The 16,984-nt window shown below is 58.1% G+C and overlaps 1 protein-coding gene across 5 annotated transcripts in view; it reads left to right on the top strand.

The window, feature by feature from the left end:
• Positions 1–16,984, top strand: part of Gnptab (N-acetylglucosamine-1-phosphate transferase subunits alpha and beta) — a 28,974-nt gene that overhangs the window by 2,779 nt on the left and 9,211 nt on the right. For 3 of the 5 annotated variants that reach the window (XM_004844852.4, XM_004844851.4, XM_087192710.1), the window contains exons 2-13: positions 589–674; positions 1,871–1,990; positions 2,620–2,661; positions 3,469–3,674; positions 6,402–6,466; positions 7,131–7,265; positions 12,358–12,519; positions 12,683–12,862; positions 12,958–13,128; positions 14,059–14,182; positions 14,783–14,986; positions 15,472–16,529. In XM_004844852.4, coding sequence (XP_004844909.1) covers positions 589–674; positions 1,871–1,990; positions 2,620–2,661; positions 3,469–3,674; positions 6,402–6,466; positions 7,131–7,265; positions 12,358–12,519; positions 12,683–12,862; positions 12,958–13,128; positions 14,059–14,182; positions 14,783–14,986; positions 15,472–16,529 — 2,553 coding nt within the window. Of the gene's footprint in view, positions 1–588; positions 675–1,870; positions 1,991–2,619; positions 2,662–3,468; positions 3,675–6,401; positions 6,467–7,130; positions 7,266–11,896; positions 12,072–12,357; positions 12,520–12,682; positions 12,863–12,957; positions 13,129–14,058; positions 14,183–14,782; positions 14,987–15,471; positions 16,530–16,984 lie in introns of those variants that run through there. The other 2 variants (XM_021258412.2, XM_087192711.1) reach the window with 2 other exon arrangements.

Genomic DNA, 16,984 nt, shown 5'->3' with positions numbered 1-16,984 from the left:
AGCTCCTGAGACAGGAGGAGAGCCACACGGGTTGCCAAGGAGCCCACTCCTCAAAGGAAGCTCTGCAGAGCAAAGTCACGTGGGGTGGGCAGCACGCGGGTGAGAGCTGTGATCAGCCAGTGAGGTTACAAGCAGTCGCTTAGGTAACAGTGACCCAACAGCAACGAGGGTGTGTGGGTGACATCCTTGACCTTGGGCCATAAGCTATCCTCTGGTGGGAGAGGACGCTCACCTCCCATGAGATAACGGTCTACAGGGAAAGCCCAAGATCTCAAGCTGTCCATCCCTCAGGGAAGCATGCAACTGGCCACTGTGACTCATTTCCTTCCGATGGCCTCCAGCCACAGCCCTGCACGACTTCCCCGAGGGCCCAGCCCCGCCAACCACCTATAATATTCTACCTAACTTGGCTGTCTGTATCAGTCACACTGTGTAGCCCAGGCTGGCCTGGAACTGGAAGCAGCAACCCTCCTGCCTCAGCCTACCGAGTGCTGGGATGACATGCGCGCCCCACTCCGCTGGCTCCTTCGTTGGTTCTTATGGTTCCGGATGCATGGAAACCACCATCTTCTCTTCTCTCCATCCCAGGTGGTGCTTGAGTGGAGCCGGGACCAGTACCATGTCCTGTTTGACTCGTACAGAGACAATGTCGCCGGGAGGTCCTTCCAGAGCCGGTGAGGCTGCAGGGTGTCCGCCGTCTGCCCTGGCAGTGAGTCCAGGCTCTGATGTTGAAATGTTGGGGTCAGGGGCCCCCAGGGCCCGTCTGCGGGGTCCTTGCCACTCGACGGTCGAAACCCTGATTCCCAAAGAGTCACCGAGCCGGGCAGGTGCAGCCTGTTGTGCCGCCTGTGGTGTGGGGCACACAGCTCACGTCCCCCCGGGTGACCCTGGAGCGGCAGCTGGCAGGCAGCTCCGGACCTCGGGGCTCTCCTCCCGCACAGCCAGGCCCGGAGTGATCGCCCCACCACCCTCTTCCTGCAGATGAAGTGAGACTCTGCTCCTTTTCACTTTTCCTAGTGATGATCGCCTGGGTTTTTCACATCATCAAAGCAGGACAGGGGCGGCTCAGTTCACGAACTGTTCTCCAGCTTTGGAGAAGACGCCCGCCCAGGATCGTGTTCATCACCCAATGCAAGATTTGTCTGTTTTCAAACTAAAGTGTACACAAAAGCGTTCGTGAACTGAGGCGCCCCTGTCTATGGCTGTGGCTGAAAACTGTCCAAGCCATATGGAAGAATAAAACATAGAGGCCTTTTCCCGGACAGCCGCAGCTTCCCTCAGAGGGACACTGGTTTGTTTGCTTTTCTCCCAGGACTGGGGACCGCGTGTAAGGCCTTCTCATGGATCCACATTCTTGGCCCCTTTTTATTTATTTATTTTTGGTTTTTTCAGACAAGGTCTTGCTCTGTGGTCTGGGCTGGCCTTAAACTCACAGCAGTCCTGCCTCTGCCTCCTGGGTGCTTAGATCATAGGTATGCACCGCCACGGCCATCTCTCTTTTTATTTTGAGACATGGTCCTGCTAAGTCACTAAGATGCCCGGGCTGGACTAGAACTTGTAGTCTTCCTGCCTCAGTCTCCCAGAGTGCTGGGATGACAGGTGCAGGCACCACACCTCTCTAGGAAGTGCTCTTGGTGAATTTTTGTTTCAGATTCTTCTTTGTCATTCAGACTTCGAAAAAACCACCTGGGCCCTCTCCTTTTTTATCTTATTTGATGCAGTGAGTGTTTCCGCTCCCTGCGGTGGTGGAGGGTGGTGGAGCAGAAAGTACCTCGGTGACCAGGCTACCTCAGGGCGCACAGAGGGTGTTGGCTCAGAGCAGGCTTTTGTGTCACTGAGAGCTCTGAAAGGCTCACCGTCCCTGCCCTAGGCTCTGCCTGCCAGTGCCCATCGATGTGGTGTACACCTGGGTGAACGGCACAGACCTGGAGCTGCTCAAGGAGCTACAGCAGGTCCGGCAGCAGATGGAGGAGGAGCAGAAGGCCATGAGGTAAAGTGGATTTTTTTTTTTTTCTTTTTTTGGTACCGGGGATCGAACTCAGGAACTTGTGCTTTCGAGGCAGGCGGCAGAACCACTGAGCTAAATCCTCGGCCCAAGTGGATTTTATCTTATTTCATTGTCCTTTGAGATGGAGTCTTGCTGTGTAGTCCAGGCTGACCTTGAACTCACTATGTAGGCCAGTTTGGCCTCGAACTCGTGGTGATCCTCCTGCCTCAGCCTCCTGAGTGCTGGGATTACTGGTGTGCAGCACCATGCCTGGCAGTATTTTTTTCTTTTTTTTCCTTTTCCTTTCCTTTCTCCCTCTGTCAGTTTTCATTTTTAACATGATGGTTTTCCTTGTCTCCTTGGCGCTGGACTTTATTTTTCTCTCCTGCCTCTGATTCCTCAGAGAGCCCTGAACCCCTCTGCGTCTGCATCTGCAGGCACCCCAAGTCTGAAGCCTGGCAGCTCCTCAGTGTGCAACAGATTCTCCGTGTGGGGGTTCCGGGCCTGCCAGGGTGCTGATTGCCTGCTGTGAGGCTCATACCAGCAGGCACTGTCAGGGTCGCAGCGATTCCTGTCCCCGCCTGAGTCTGCACTGGGCCTGCGTGTGTAATGTGCTGTTTGTTTCTCCTTAGAGAAATCCTGGGCAAGAACACGACAGAACCCATGAGGAAGAGGTGAGGCTTGAGTCTCGCTCGGGCGTAGGAGCCGAAGCAAGGTGCACCTGGACGTCACCTGTTCTCGGGCACACGGGTTTGGGTTCACTGCTTGCAGGTCCAGCCCTTCTCAGCAGGTTTCCCAGCTGGAGCGCATGCTCAGGCGGGAAGCCGGCAAGTCCTGCGCAGGCGCACTGGGGCTCTGGTGCCTGGGCTGCCCCCAGCCGTGTGGCTTCCAGGAGAGGCGCGTGTTCTGTCCTGGTCGTTGTGCTCTGGCTCCTTTCAACCCGACTTAGCCCCGGGTCTCTGCCCATCGTTTCTATACAGTGCCCTGCGTCCCGCACCCCTGGAAGCTGTTGGGCTGAGTGCACTTAGGTCCCGGGGAGGGGTGGCCCAGTGACAAGAATCAGACTCCTCTCCTGCAGTTTGAAGGAGATAAGCCTTATCTAACCTCAGATAAGCCTTAAAACGAGATTCTCTCTCAGAAGAGCAGAAATCGCTGTTTTTGTTTTGTTCTCTGAGTCTTTTTTTGACTGGGTCTCACTGTGTAGTTCAGGCTGGCCTCAAACACTATATAGCCTGGGCTGGCCTCAAACTGGTGGCGATCCTCCTGCCTCAGCCTCCCAAGTGCTGGGGTTACAGATGCACATCACCTCACCCAGCTCCTAACTTTTATTTTTGAGATAAAATTTCTAAATATCAAAATATTGTGATTTAAAACTATATAAGTTGCAGAAAAGCATGGCCCAAATCGGGTCGCGAGCAAGGCTAGGTAGCGGTCACGGTGTGGAGGGACTCAGGCCCATGCCATGCGCCGTGTCCCCGCAGCGAGCAGCCGCTGGAGTGCCTGCTGACCCACTGCGTCAAGGTCCCCATGCTGGTCCTGGACCCCGCGCTGCCGGCCCACAGCTCCCTGAAGGACCTGCCGGCCCTGCACCCCGCCTTGCGCGCAGCCAGTGATCTCTTCCACGTGGCCAAGCCCAAGAACCCTTCCACCAACGTGTCTGTGGTCGTCTTCGACAGCACGAGGGACGGTAAGCGCCTTCCCAGGCCGCTTAGGTCACGCCACGGAGGCGGGACAGCGGAGTTCTGAATGGGCCAAAGGACTCAAGCCTAAAGAAGTGTTGCTAGGAGACGACAGGGGCGTGGCCACGTGACGGTTTTCCACTATGCCTGGTTTTCCACTATGCCTGCGTCCCTGGGCTGGGCATGCGCAGGGCCTGGGTCTGGGCCTCCGCCCCGGGGTCAGCCGGAAGTGAGCCTTGTGCTCCCCAGGTTCTGCTTCCAGGATGTCAGTTCTCATGCGCGCGTGCGCAGTGCTGCCCGCGGTGTGGGCGACAAGGCAGGAACAGCAAGGTGCGTCCGCCCTGTGCCTTGTCCAGGTTCCACGCGACAAACCAGTGCTTTACACAGTGCACAGGCCCGTGGTGTAGTTTGTAGAAGATGAAAACCGAGCAGGAAGTGGGAAGGAGGTGACAAGTGGGGGCAGGCGGTCCCCCGGGAGGATGGGCTTGGCGAGAATGAGCAAGGTGAGGAGCTGCATAGGAGAGAGTTGGGGCGTGCGGCTGTCAGTGCAAAGGCCCTGGGGCGGGAGACAGTGTGGCCTAGGTTCCGCGAGGGTCAGGGTAACAGCCGCGCCACAGCGTGGGGACGGTGAGCAGTGTGGGCCCCGGACGTTTGTTTTGTTGTTGTGTTGTGTTTTGTTTTCAGTACCAGCGATCAAACTCAGGGCCTTGTGCTTGCCAGACAGGTGCAGCGCCACTGAGCTAAATCCTGGCCGGGCTCCTAACGTTTGGAGGCCGCACACAGGGTTTCCTGCTGTGCTGGGTTGGGGATGTCACTGTCCTTGATCTGAAAGCAGGAAAGTGGGGTGGAAATTTAGTTGTCCAAGGGACACACTGTAGCCTATAGCCCCGAGTCCCCCCGAATGAGAGCTCGGGCTCCTCCTCGGGTCTAAGCCGGCATCGGCAGCTCCTGGATCCAAGCTGAAGCTCTTGCCTGTGTGTGTGGATTTTATTTTGCTGGACTGGACGCATTGCCCCACATGGCCAGGAGCTTGAGAACCTTTGGGCTGGTCCCGGGTGATCCGACTCTCCACCTCCCGGCCTGACCTGACCTGTCCCGGCTCAGTGATCCGTAGCCTGGGGCAGGGCGGCTGGGTCACAGCGCACCCAGCCAGGCTCCAGCCCAATCGCCTGTCACCAGTGGGGCGACTCGAGTGCCATCAGGGCTGTGCCGGGATTGTTAGCATTCGGCGTTAGTTCCCTGTCCATCACGCAGGGCCCACGCCATCCATGGGGAGAGACAGCCTGAGAGTGATACATTTATTTTGGAATGCAGTCATACTCTTGATGCCTGGTGCTTCTTTTTTTTTTCCTTAAATTCTTTTATTGGTACATTGTAAGTACACAATACGCTTACATTTATCATTGGGTGCTTGTACCTGTTCATGATGTATCTTTCCCCATTACCTGTGCACCCTTCCCTATTCACATAGACTTCGTTTCCATTTTTTTTCTCATAATTTTTCCTTTCCCTTCTTTCCTTTCCCCTTCCCCTCTCACCACCCCTACTCCTTTGGATGTTTTCTTTCTATTTCAAATTATCAATTATTCATTTTAATCATTTTAATCCTTATTTACACTTTGAGTTTCTCCCACCAGAGAAACTATTCGGTATTTACAAGTGTGTCCTATTTCATTTAAGAGTATGGCCTCAATATGCATCCATGTAGCTATAAATGTCTCTAGTTTGTCAGTCTTTATGGCTGAGTAGTACTCCATTTTATAGAAAAAAAAACCACATCTGCTTTATCCAGTCTCTTGTTGATGGGCACTTGGGCTGTTTCCAAGCTTTAGCTATTACAAACTGTGCTGCTATAAACATGGGTGCACATATATCTCTGTGGTATGATTCTTTTAATTCTTTGGGGAAGATACCCAGCAGGGGAATAGCAGGGTCAAATGGGACTGCCAGTCCTAGTTCCTTGAGGTATCTCCACACTGATTTCCACAGTAGTTGCAGCCTGGTGCTTCTCTTAAAACAGTATTTCAGAACTTCTTCTCCAGCCTGTGTGTGTGCATGTGTACACTCCACTGCCACCCTGGGGCTCGAACCCAGGACCTTCCACACTCGGCACCCTATCCTTGAGCTACAGCCCTGTCCCGCCAGCTCCAGCACTGTTTCTAGAGTGGCCTTGACCCCGGCCTGGGGTGACAGCCACCTCCCCAGGCCACAGTCAGCAGCACGGCCTCCTTGGCCCGCTGTTGGTGAGACGCAGCTGGCTAGCTGCCCGTTTGCTGAGCCTCTGGCTAACCTCTCCCTTCTGAGTTACCCGGGATGTCTGTGTGGCTCCTGTGAACAGGCGGCCAGGGCCTGGGAGTTTCTTGTCCTCGATCTTTCTCTCGAATGCATCTGCGTGCTTCTGCACCTGTGGTTGCCGTCTTCTGCATCTGTGGCTCCTTCTCAGGGTCCAGCTCAACTCGATTCCGCCCGTAAGTCATTCGCACTCCTGCTGCCTGCGCAGGGTCTTTGGTAGCGCACTGTTGTCTCACCTTTTTGTTTCTATTAGAGCGGGACGATGGCACCCAGCTTGGGGAGGCGGTGCCCGTGCGAGGTGCCCGGAGCCTTTGGTGATGTGGGCGCCCCGACTCCCACTGCCTCCCTGTGCTGAGCGGGTTCGCTTTGCCTGCTCTAGCCACTTTTCCCGAGACCATGCGCTGTGCTGGCGCAGTCGGCTTCAGGTTGCCCCTTTCTTGCAGTGGAAGACGCACACGCGGGACTGCTGAGAGGAAGCAGTAAGCAGACGGCCTGGAGGGGCTACCTGGTACGTGGGAGTGACCTCTGCTGTGGGTCTGCACCAGGCTAGGAGTGACTGAACTACGCCGAATGTTTAGGGTTGTTAGAAACTCTTCAGCGTGAGGCACACTGCCGTGATCTCCCTCAGAGTGCTCCCCGCTGCTCTTCCCGTGTCCGCGACACTCCCTGCAGCAGCTCCAGAGCCCGCTTTCGGGAGTGTCCTTCATTGCACTGCCCTGGCTGCCTCCTGCCCTGAGTGGATTCACATGTCTCCTCCTCGTGGTCATTTTACCTTGGGGAGCAGCCAGAAGTGCAGTGTAGCAGATCCGCTGAATGAGGTAGACAGGGAAGAACTGTGATGTTTTTGTTTTTTTGACAAAAATTGCTGAAAACATTTTGAATTGAATTCAGGACATTGAGGGAGCCTTGGAAATTAAAAGTTCTTTATTTTTAACTTTTGTTTTTTTTGGTACCGGGGATGGAACTCAGGACCTTGCACTTTGGGCAGGCGCGCACCACTGAGCTACATCCCCGGCCCAAAAGTTCTTCATTTTTAATTTCATCATTCACTGTGGCACGGGTGATAAGGCTGCACGTTTGAGGCCCGCCCTCGTCTTGTGGTCTTGGGAGCTGAGAGGGAAGCCAGCTCCTTCCAGGTGCCCGAGGCAGCTCCTCCTCCCTCCCTCCTGCAGACGACCGATAGAGAAGTGCCCGGGCTGGTGCTGATGCAGGACCTGGCTTTCCTGAGCGGATTCCCGCCGACCTTCAAAGAGACGAGTCAGCTGAGAACCAAGCTGCCCGAGAGCCTGGCTGCCAGAATCCGGCTGGTGAGAGAGCCGGGGTGTCCAGGGGCCACGCGCCCCTCCCTCAGGACCCTCCCTCCAGCCCGTTTGCCCGAAGTTGGGCCAAGGGGAACTGTGTTCCGCACGATCTGCTGTCCAAGGATGGATCTTAGAGAAGACCTTTGCTCCTTCCTCTGTTGCAAGCGCTGTGTCATTGAACTGCAGCCGCAGGCCTTTTGTTTCTTATTTTGAGATAGGGTCTTGCTAAGTTGCCCATGCTGGCCTTAGAGATCCTCCTGCCTCGGCCTTCTGATTAGGCAAGCATCTCCACTCTGGCTACTTTGTGCTCTCAATTTGGGCAAAAGCTAAGACTCCTAGTTGGCTCGCTGGTTTCCTGAGGGAAGCCACGTCACAGGTTCCGCCCACAAACCTCTAGTGCATGTTGTGTGAGTTTGCCACCTTAGACATGCGGCGTTGGCACCAGCAGAGGGGGCATGGAGGCCAAGGAGGCGGCGGAGGAGGGGCAGAGCTCACAGAGGAGTTCGGGCACAGACAGCACCCCGGCCTTTTCGGAAGCTTCCGCTCATGGGAGGGGATGCTTCAGACGGGTGTGGGCGGTGAGGGGACCTCTTATCCATTCACTGCTGACTGAGCAGCCGGGTGTAAGGTGCGCACCCACAATCCTAGCACTGGAGGCTGAGGCAGGAGGATCTCTGGGAGTTTGAGACCAGCCTGGAGAGTACATAGTGAGACCCTGTCTCCAAAAACAAAACACCAGCTGAGGCACTAATGTGTTTGGAGCTGACATTTGTTATATACAGTGCACGTGAAACCACTCATTTAAATAGGCTTTTTATAGTGTGTGCGTGCGTGTGTGCGTGCCTGTGTGTGTGTGTGTGTGTGTATATATATATATATATATATATATATATTTTTTTTTTTTTTTTTTTTTTTGGTACCGGGGGTCGAACTCAGGTCCTTGCACTTTCGAGGCAGGTGGCAGAACCACTGAGCTAAATCCCCAGCCCCTTAAATAGGCTTTTTGTGAGGAAAGGAAAAGTTTATTCCAGTAAACAGAGACAGAATCGGGGAGATTCTATCCGCCGGCTGGGAAAGCCAGGTTTGGCACATCAGTTGTGGATGGGCTGACTGGGAAGGAGTTAGGCCCACGTAGGTACCCCAGGGGCTGAGGGTCCAGGTGAGTGTCTGTGACCGAGTCAGGGACCTGATGTTAGGCGGGTGTGTACACAGCCCCTGGACCCCTGGTGCGGGAGATCAGCTGGTTCACAGAGAGAGAGAGAGCCTGCCGCCTGCTGGGAGCCGGGTTTGCTGGTGAGGATCTCACCTAAGCCCGCAGGAGGCCGCTCCTCTCCCCTCAGGCCTGGCGCCCAGGCTGACGGTGGAACTGCACTCTTCGCTGTGCTGCTTCGGAGCCCTGTCCCTGTGTTCAGGGCACAGTCCTGGTGCCGCCCCATCCTGTTCTGCTGCAGCTGCGTCCTGAGCTTCGTGTGCAGCTCTCCGGTCTCTGTGCACCCGCAGGGTCCCACCCAGCCCAGCTGTCGGATCCCCTGGCCCTCCCCCTCCCCCTCCCCCTCCCCCCATCATTGTCAGGAAGTCGGGGGCTGGCCGTGGTGAAGATGTCTAGGGGGCTGGTGCTGTTCCCTTCTCCTCTTAGGGATTCCCTGTGGCCCTGCACAGTTCCTTCTGGCCTCCTTTCCCATCTGTTTTCATTGTTTTAAGATGCGAGGAGGCATCTCATCTTGTCATCCCAGCACTCAGGAAGCTGAGGCAAGTTCGAGGCCAGCCTGGACTACACAGCGAGACCCTGTCTCAAAAAACAGAAATGGCATGAATGGCACCTGGGCTTTTTTTTTTTTCCTGTTTTCCTCCCTAACTTCCTTCTTTATGTGTTGAAGTAACAGCAGCACTCAGCCCTGCGGGGTTGAATTTGCTCTTTGTCCCAGTTTTTGCCCTGGGGATGTCAGCACCAGCTGGGGAGGAGGAAGAGCAGGAAGGTGGCCTTTTATATAGGGCACAGGGGTGATACAGGGCCCCACATAACCCAAGGGAAATAATAACTCCCAACCCGCTGGATGTCCAAAACTCCGAGTTTGGGTTCTCTAAAATCAAAGAATGCATTCTAGGAACAACAGAGGTCGGAAGTGGGAAGAATTTATTGAGAAAGACAGCTTTGGTCTAAAAGAGAGACAGAGCCTCTCACCAGTGGGCTGCCTGCTCACCCCGCTTCCCAAAGGTGTTTTATTGAGGTGAGGTGGGTACAAGGTGGGAAAAACTGATCAATAAGGTTACAAGTATCGCCAATCAAATAGGGATCAAGTCCTGCAGCAAGCTTAGGAGGAAGGAACAAGGGTTTCCAGGAAGGGGAAGGCTTGGGGTGGAAGGTCTTGATCCCTGCCCAGGCAGTTGATGCTATTCGGGTTTAGAACATCAGTGGCTGGAGCCCCGCCATGGCCACTCCCCCCCCCCCCCCCCCCCGCCCCATGGCCGCTCCTCTTTCAGAAGCCCAGCCTTCAGTGAAGGAGCTCAGGCCACAGTCCTCTCTGTGCTGAGCTCTGTGCTGAGTCTGTGCTGAGCTCTGTGCTGAGCTCTGTGCTGAGCCCCGCCCAGCGGCCGGGCTGCCTTAATTTTCTAACTGGCTCAGCTGTCCACAGTACTTTGACCCAAGCTCTGCCTGGGGCTCCACCCTGCCCCCTTATCTCCAGTCTCCTGGAGCGAATCTTCCAGGCCTGGCTCCCAGGGTGCTGGGAACTGTAACCAGGCCTAGCTGGGGTATGATCACTTGAGGCAGGGTCTCACTGTGTAGCCCAGGCTGGCCTCCAACTTGCTGCAATGCCCCTGCCTCAGCCTCCTGAGTGCTGGGACAACTGGCAGGCACCACCACGCCCTGCTAAGATTTTTTTTTTTTAGTATTGCAGTCGAGGAACAGGAAGATTTTTTTAAACAAAGCACTGTGAGAGCCCCTGGGGACAGGACCTTTTTTTGGAGCTGGCAGGGTTTTGCAGAACCGAGCAGCTGTCTTCCCAGGCAGGAGGGGTGGGTGGAAGGGACAGGCCCAGCCTGGGCGAAGGTCAGGGCTCGGAAGTGCTCGAGATTTTGGGAAACTGAGGCAGCACCTCCTAGGGGCCAGAGCACTGCACCGCCCAGCTGGGAGGGTGGTGGGAGTCGGGAGAGGTCCCTGAAGGAGCCTGGCATGCGTCCCAGGATCAGGGCAGGAGGAGGACACAGCCCAGTCTGTTCTGGGGTCCCGGAGGGGCTGGGGTGGTGGGGATGGACTGGAGAGGCCAAGCGGGCAGGGAAACCAGTTGGGCCCAGGCTGGCCTGGCCTTGCGGTATCCTGGTTGGGTCCCTGGGGAGGACACCCACCCCCATGGCTTCGCTCCTGTTTCCGCGCCTGCGACCCCTGTGGAGGGAAGCAGGGCCCAGCATGGCCTCCTGGAGGCCTGACCCCCCTCCCATAGGTGCCATCCCGGCCCCTGGACCCACGGGACGCTTGTGCTGAAGGTGCTGCAGCTGACCTGCCCCACCCCTGAGGCCTTGCCTGGGTCACAGGCGCTGCAGTGCCCGAATGATGTAAAGCTTTGCTTTGATGGGTCCCGATTCTTTGGTTCTGTTTCGATGTTTGTTTGTTTGAGCTAGGGTCCCACTGTGGAGCCCACACTGGGCTTGGGACCCTCCTGCCTCAGCCTCCAGAGTCTGGGATCTGGGATCCAGGCGTGCACCCGCAGGCCTGGCATCTGCATCCTATTGCTTAGGCGGGGAGGGCAGTGCAGGCGGGGTGGGGTCAGCACGGGCCCCTGCACACTGCCCCTGGAGTCCTCCCAGGGCCTGTGCCATACAGACCGGAATCCAGATCGCTCCAGAATCCCAGGTGTTCTCAGTGTCAGTGAGGCACAGTGGAGAATTCCACACCCGACCTCACAGGGAAGCTGTAGGTATTGTATAAAAGTAGCTTCACCGTGTGTGTACGAAGCATAAGTTAGATTGGGGATGACTTGGGCTCTGAGATGTCCCGTAATGCATAGAGAAATATTCCAGAATCCAAAAAGAGACACTTCCGGTCCCCAGCAATTCGCAGAAGGGACTCTGGTCTTTCTGAGACTCTGATCTCTTTTGGAGGCAGGGCCTTGCTGGCCTTAGACTCCTGGGGACCCTCCTGCCTCTGTCTCAGCCTCCCAAGTGCTGAGGTTACCTGGGCGCCACCACGCCCAGCTTCAGTGCTTTTCCCAACCTTGCAGAACACGGACGGCTTGCACTCTAATCCTGGCCGTGGGTTTCTCCTGGTTCGGGCAGCGTTCCCGTCCCGCCCACCGCTCGCCTAGCCCGGGTCTCACCCTGAGCCCGCGTGGCTCCGGTTGTCTTCTCTGCCCTTCGCGTCAGCTGGCCCTGTCGGTCAGGCTGAGCCTGGCTGCGTCTCTGTCCCCTTGGCGTCCTTGCGGTGCTGAGGGCTGGCCGTGGGGGTCGTGTGGGCTTTGAGAAGCTTCCGATGTGCAGGGCTTGGATAAACGTCATTCAGGGCCGGGGCGGGCGTGCGTGGTGGCGCTGCCCCCCCCCCCAGCGGTTTCCATGGAAGCCCTCGGGCCGCCCTGCCCAGCGCCCAACACGCAGCCGGCGCGGGCTGGTCAAACGCCACCGTTTCCCCTGCAGGTGTCCCCGGGTAAGCAGACAGGTCGGATGCTAGAGCAAGTCCCCAGCTGTGAGCCAGCACATGGGTTTTGTCCCAATGCAAGACAGTGGAAGGCAAATGAGTCGCCTGTGGCTGCACGCGCCTGTCGGCTCAGCACTCTGGGAGGCTGAGGCAGAAGTGTGTTGGAGCCCAGCCTGGGAAACTTGGTAACTTAGCAAGACCCTGTCTTAAAATTAAAAAATGGGCTGGGAATGTAGCTCAGTGCAAAGGCCCTGGGTTCAATCCCCAGTACTGCAAGGAAAAGAAAAAGGAAAAGAAAGGGAGTCAACATGGGAAAGTTGGGGTGATTTCATGTGGCAGGCGCTTGGGCTGCACTTGGCAGTGTGGACCTGAGGCATCCCGGCCTCCGCCCCCTCCGCGGGGGACAGGCGCCCCAGTGTGGGCAGTTGGGTGTTCCGGGCCGGCTGGCTTCCTGATGCCCCCACCCCGCAGCTGCAGCTGTATTCCGAGGCCAGCGTCGCGCTCCTGCAGCTGCACAACCCCAAGGGCTTCCAGGAGCTGAGCAAGCAGACGAAGAAGAACATGACCATCGACGGCAAGGAGCTCACGCTGAGCCCCGCCTACCTGCTGTGGGACCTCAGCACCATCAGCCAGGTGTGCTGCAGAGATCCTCCTGCCTCCCAGTGTGGGGATCATCGGCGTGCGCCTCCTCTCTGTCCTGTCCTGAGATTGGCCTCCCTCCTTGAAGTCAGCCTGAGCACCCCAGGGGCAGAGGGCGGTGTGTGGGGGGTGTGACCTGAGGCGCCTTGTCGCTCAGTCCAAGCAGGACGAAGACATCTCCGCCAGCCGCTTCGAGGACAACGAGGAGCTGAGGTACTCGCTGCGCTCCATCGAGAGGCACGCGCCGTGGGTCCGCAACATCTTCATCGTCACCAATGGCCAGATCCCGTCCTGGCTGAACCTGGACAACCCTCGCGTGGCCATCGTCACCCACCAGGTGCGCCGCCTGCCACTCCCTTCTGCTCCTCCGAGGGGCGGGGCCTGGGGCTCTGTCCGGTGGTGGTGTGAAGCTCCGCCCTCCCCGCCTCGCAGGAAGTCTTCCGGAACCTGAGCCACCTGCCCAGCTTCAGCTCCCCGGCCATCGAGAGCCACATCCACCGCATCGAGGGGCTGTCACAGAAGTTCATCTACCTGAACGACGATGTCATGTTCGGCAAGGATGTGTGGCCCGACGACTTCTACAGCCACTCCAAGGGGCAGAAGGTGAGCGGGTGCCCAGGGCGGGTGGGCGCTGCTGGGTTCAGAGGTGGACAGGAAGTGTGCAGAGCTCGAAGCCCAAGGGTTAAAGATGAGGGCATAGAGCAGGCGTCATGGCACAGGCCTGTGATGCCAGCACTCGGGAGGCTGAGGCAGGGGGATCGCTGCATGTTCCAGGCCAGCCTGGGGTACACAGTGAGTTCAAGGTCAGCCAGAGCAGCATAACAATACCTTGTCTCCAAAAAAAGAAAGGAAAAAAAGGCCAGGGCTGTAGCTCAGGGGCAGAGCTCCTCCCCGCCTACAGGAGGCCCTGGGTTCCATCCCAGTGCCATAAAGACAGAAAGACAGTGATTGATTTACCGCAGGCTGAGGAGTGGAGGGGGGAGGCTGGGTTCATCTCCATCTCTCTGCCTGGAGACCCGGTGGCGCACTCACGCGGGGAGTTCCTGGTGTTGCTGCAGAAAGTGTGTGGGCCTCGCACCCGCGCGTGACACCGTGCAGTTTGAGTTCCGACTCTGAGCGAGTGGGAGACGCCGAGCTGGGAGAACTGCTCAGCGTTCCTCCTGAGTGACAGAGGCCGGAAGTGCTGCCCATCCCTCCTGCAGCAGGGCTGTGCTACTGGCTGGGGCGACCCAGAGCCCTCAGGGAGCACAGCCAGCCCCAGGGGACTTCAGCCTCCCCAGAGGCCCTGGGAGCCGCCGCCTCCCCCCTTCCCTCTCCCCCTCTCCCTCCACCCCCCCCCATTTTGGTTTTTGGGAACAGGGGTTTCACTGCGTAGCCGAGGCTGTAGCCAAGGCGATCCTCCTGCCTCAGCCTCCTGAATGCTGGAATCACAGACGAGCGCCACCATGCCTGGCTTACTTTCTTGTTTTAAGGTATTTTCGTTCAAGAGCAAAAGGCATCAGAGGTCCCTGTTCCTCTTCGGTTGTGTTGCAGGTTTACTTGACGTGGCCCGTGCCGAACTGTGCCGAGGGCTGCCCGGGCTCGTGGGTTAAGGACGGCTACTGCGACAAGGCCTGCAACAACTCGGCCTGCGACTGGGACGGCGGCGACTGCTCGGGTACAGCTGTGCGGTGCGGTGCGGGGCCCCTGGCTGCACACCCTGCAGGTGGTGGCCACCCGCGTTGCTCCCATTTCCCGCTGGAAAACGCCTTTCCTCACCACTTAAATGTGAAGCTCTGGCTGGGCGTGGTGGCCACTGGGGAGGCCGAGGCAGGGGGACCGAAAGTTCAGGCCTAGCCTGCACAGCTTAGAGACTCAGTGAGACCCTGTCTCTAAGGGGGAGAGGGGCTGGGATGTGAGTGAGTGTGAAGGCCCTGGGTTCAGCTCCCAGGGCCGCACACACAGTGGGGCCGGTGCCTGTGTCCGTTCACGTATTTAGGTTTTTGTGTCACGTCGCAGTTCTGTTAGCCATGTCTCTGCAGCCGTGTCTCCCTGTAGGCGCTTCTCCGTAACTGTCCACTCGCACGCACGCACGTGCATGCAGCCCCAAGCACGGCAGTGCCGGCCGGCCGGGTGGTCTGAGAGCCATGGACTCTTCTGAATGATGGGCTGAGCGCAGACTGCAGACGGCAGCCCCTGTGTCAGTCTGGCACAGCCAGGAAGCAGCGAGGGCCTGCTGCCCACGCTCGCGTGCCAGTGAGCCTCTGTGTCCCCGCAGGCAGCAGTGGAGGCAGCCGCTACGCGGGCGGTGGCGCAGGCGCGGGCAGCGTCGGCGGTGGGCAGCCCTGGCAGTTCGGGGGCGGCCTCAGCAGCATCTCCTACTGCAACCAGGGCTGCGCCAACTCCTGGCTGGCGGACAAGTTCTGCGACCAGGCCTGCAACGTCCTGGCCTGCGGGTTCGACGCAGGAGACTGTGGCCAAGGTATAGTGGCTGCAAGAGGTCGGGGGAGGCCGGGGCAGAGGCATGGGGCGTGGCCCTCGGGCCTTCTCCGCCTGTGGTCAGTTCGGCCTAGAGAGGGACCTGCTCTCTGGAGAACCAGGCCCGCTCCGGTCTGAGGGCTCTGGTGACAAAGCAGAGGTTCCGCCTGGGAGCAGTGATGGGGGGCCCGGCCCTCCTGAGGGCTGAGGGGTGTTGAGAATGTCGGGTCCTCTCGATGGCTCAGTTACGGGCTGATTTGGACGGAAAGTCCCTCTCGGTAGACATGAGTCCGGCACTGATTCTGGGCTCCACACTGGCGGGTAAGGAAGTGCCTATGGGTGACGAGCGAGGACCGAGGCAGCTCAGACCATGGAAGCAGCTGTCCCCTGGAGTCAGTTTAGTGAAAACTCAGGCACACAGCTACCAGGAAGGGAGTGGCAGTGCCCGCTTTATTTTCTGAGAAACCTCGTTTGTTTATGTTTCTCCAGATCATTTTCATGAGTTGTACAAGGTGAGCCTTCTCCCGAACCGGACTCACTACGCTCTTCCCAAGGGCGAGCGGCTGCCTTACTTCAGCTTTGCAGAAATCGCCAAAAGAGCCGTGGAGGGCTCCTACGGCGACAGCCCGGTGGTGCGGCACGCGTCCATCGCCAACAAGTGGAAGACGGTGCACCTGCTGCTGCACGGTGGCATGAACGCCACCACGCTCTACCTGAACCTCACGCTGCAGAGCGCCACAGACCGGGAGTTCCGGCTGCAGCTGGAGGTCGAGGTGGACACGAGGGAGGGCCTGAGGCCGAACGCCACCACCCAGAGGCCCCCTGAGCCCGGGAGCCCCGCCACGCCTCTCCCCGAGGCCGAGGTCCTTTTTGAGGATATTCCTGAAGAGAAGCGCTTCCCCAAGGTCAGGCGGCATGGAGGAGATACCGCTGAGCGACCCCAGGAGCCGAGTGTCCCCCGGGCCAACCTCTCCCTACTCCCCCGCGAGGCCCAGGCGCGGCTCAGGCTGCTGGACACGCAGCTGGCGCAGGGCGACATCACTCTGAAAGGCTATAATGCGTCCAAAGCGGCCTTGCTGCGGTCCTTGCTCCTGAGCCTCCCGGAAGCAGCGGTTAGTGCAGCTGCAACAACAGCCAGAGCGAAGGACAATGTGGAGGCCCTGGAGGAGAAGCTGGCGCGCAGCGTCGGAGGTGTGCAGAATCCCCGTCGGCCGACCTTTCCAGCAGGGACGGCGCAAGGGGTCAGGCACAGCCCGGACTCCAGTCCACCACTGGTCTCAGGGACCAAAGCACGGTTTAAGTCGGAACCTCAGGCCCCCAGCGTGTTCCTAGAAAAGCCTGCGCCTCCAGACATTCTGCCAGAAAACCGTGTGATGGAAGAAAAGAGAGCTGCCCAGGAAGAAGGGGAAAGCCAAAAGGAGGCGCACCCCGAGGACCCCATAGACACCAAGGGCGTCGTGCCCGGGAGGAAGCTGCACCAGCATGCCGGAAGTGACCTGGGATTCCTGCCATGGGAGAAGAGAAAGTACTTCCAAGATCTCCTTGAGGTAAGTTAGATGCCGCCTCGTCTTCTCATGAGGGGAGTCAATAACCTCGTGAGCGACAGCGCTGTCACAGCTGCCCCCAGCTGCTTCGGCTCCTCTTACAGGATTTCATCCACCTTGCTTTCCCACAGCCCTGGTAATACCCGCTAGGAGCACTTCGTGCTGCTGTCCCCAGTCAGCTGTGGAAGCACCTGGGCAGGGTTTGGGGGGCACAGGCCTCAGGCGCAGGTGGGCCTGTCCACCTCCCAGCTTTTCTGGAGCTGCAGCCCCAGGTGCCCATGAGGCCCGGCCTCTCCCGCACTGCAGTGGGGCAGAGCCAGGCCCGGTCTCCTTTGGGCCCAGTGTCATCTGTGCTGTCACAGAAGGAAATGCTGGGGGACTCGAGACCACCGTCACAGTCGGGCAGATAGCATCGTCCTGGAGCTGGGGACCAGGAGGCCGGAGGAGGAGAGCTGCTT

The sequence above is a fragment of the Heterocephalus glaber genome, unplaced genomic scaffold, assembly GCF_053883595.1.
Source record: "Heterocephalus glaber isolate CG9 unplaced genomic scaffold, H.glaber_assembly_v1.0 deba00001572, whole genome shotgun sequence".
Classification (NCBI taxonomy): Eukaryota; Metazoa; Chordata; class Mammalia; order Rodentia; family Bathyergidae; genus Heterocephalus; species Heterocephalus glaber.
Note: the sequence above shows the minus strand (reverse complement) of the source record. Positions and strands in the feature narration are given on the sequence as shown.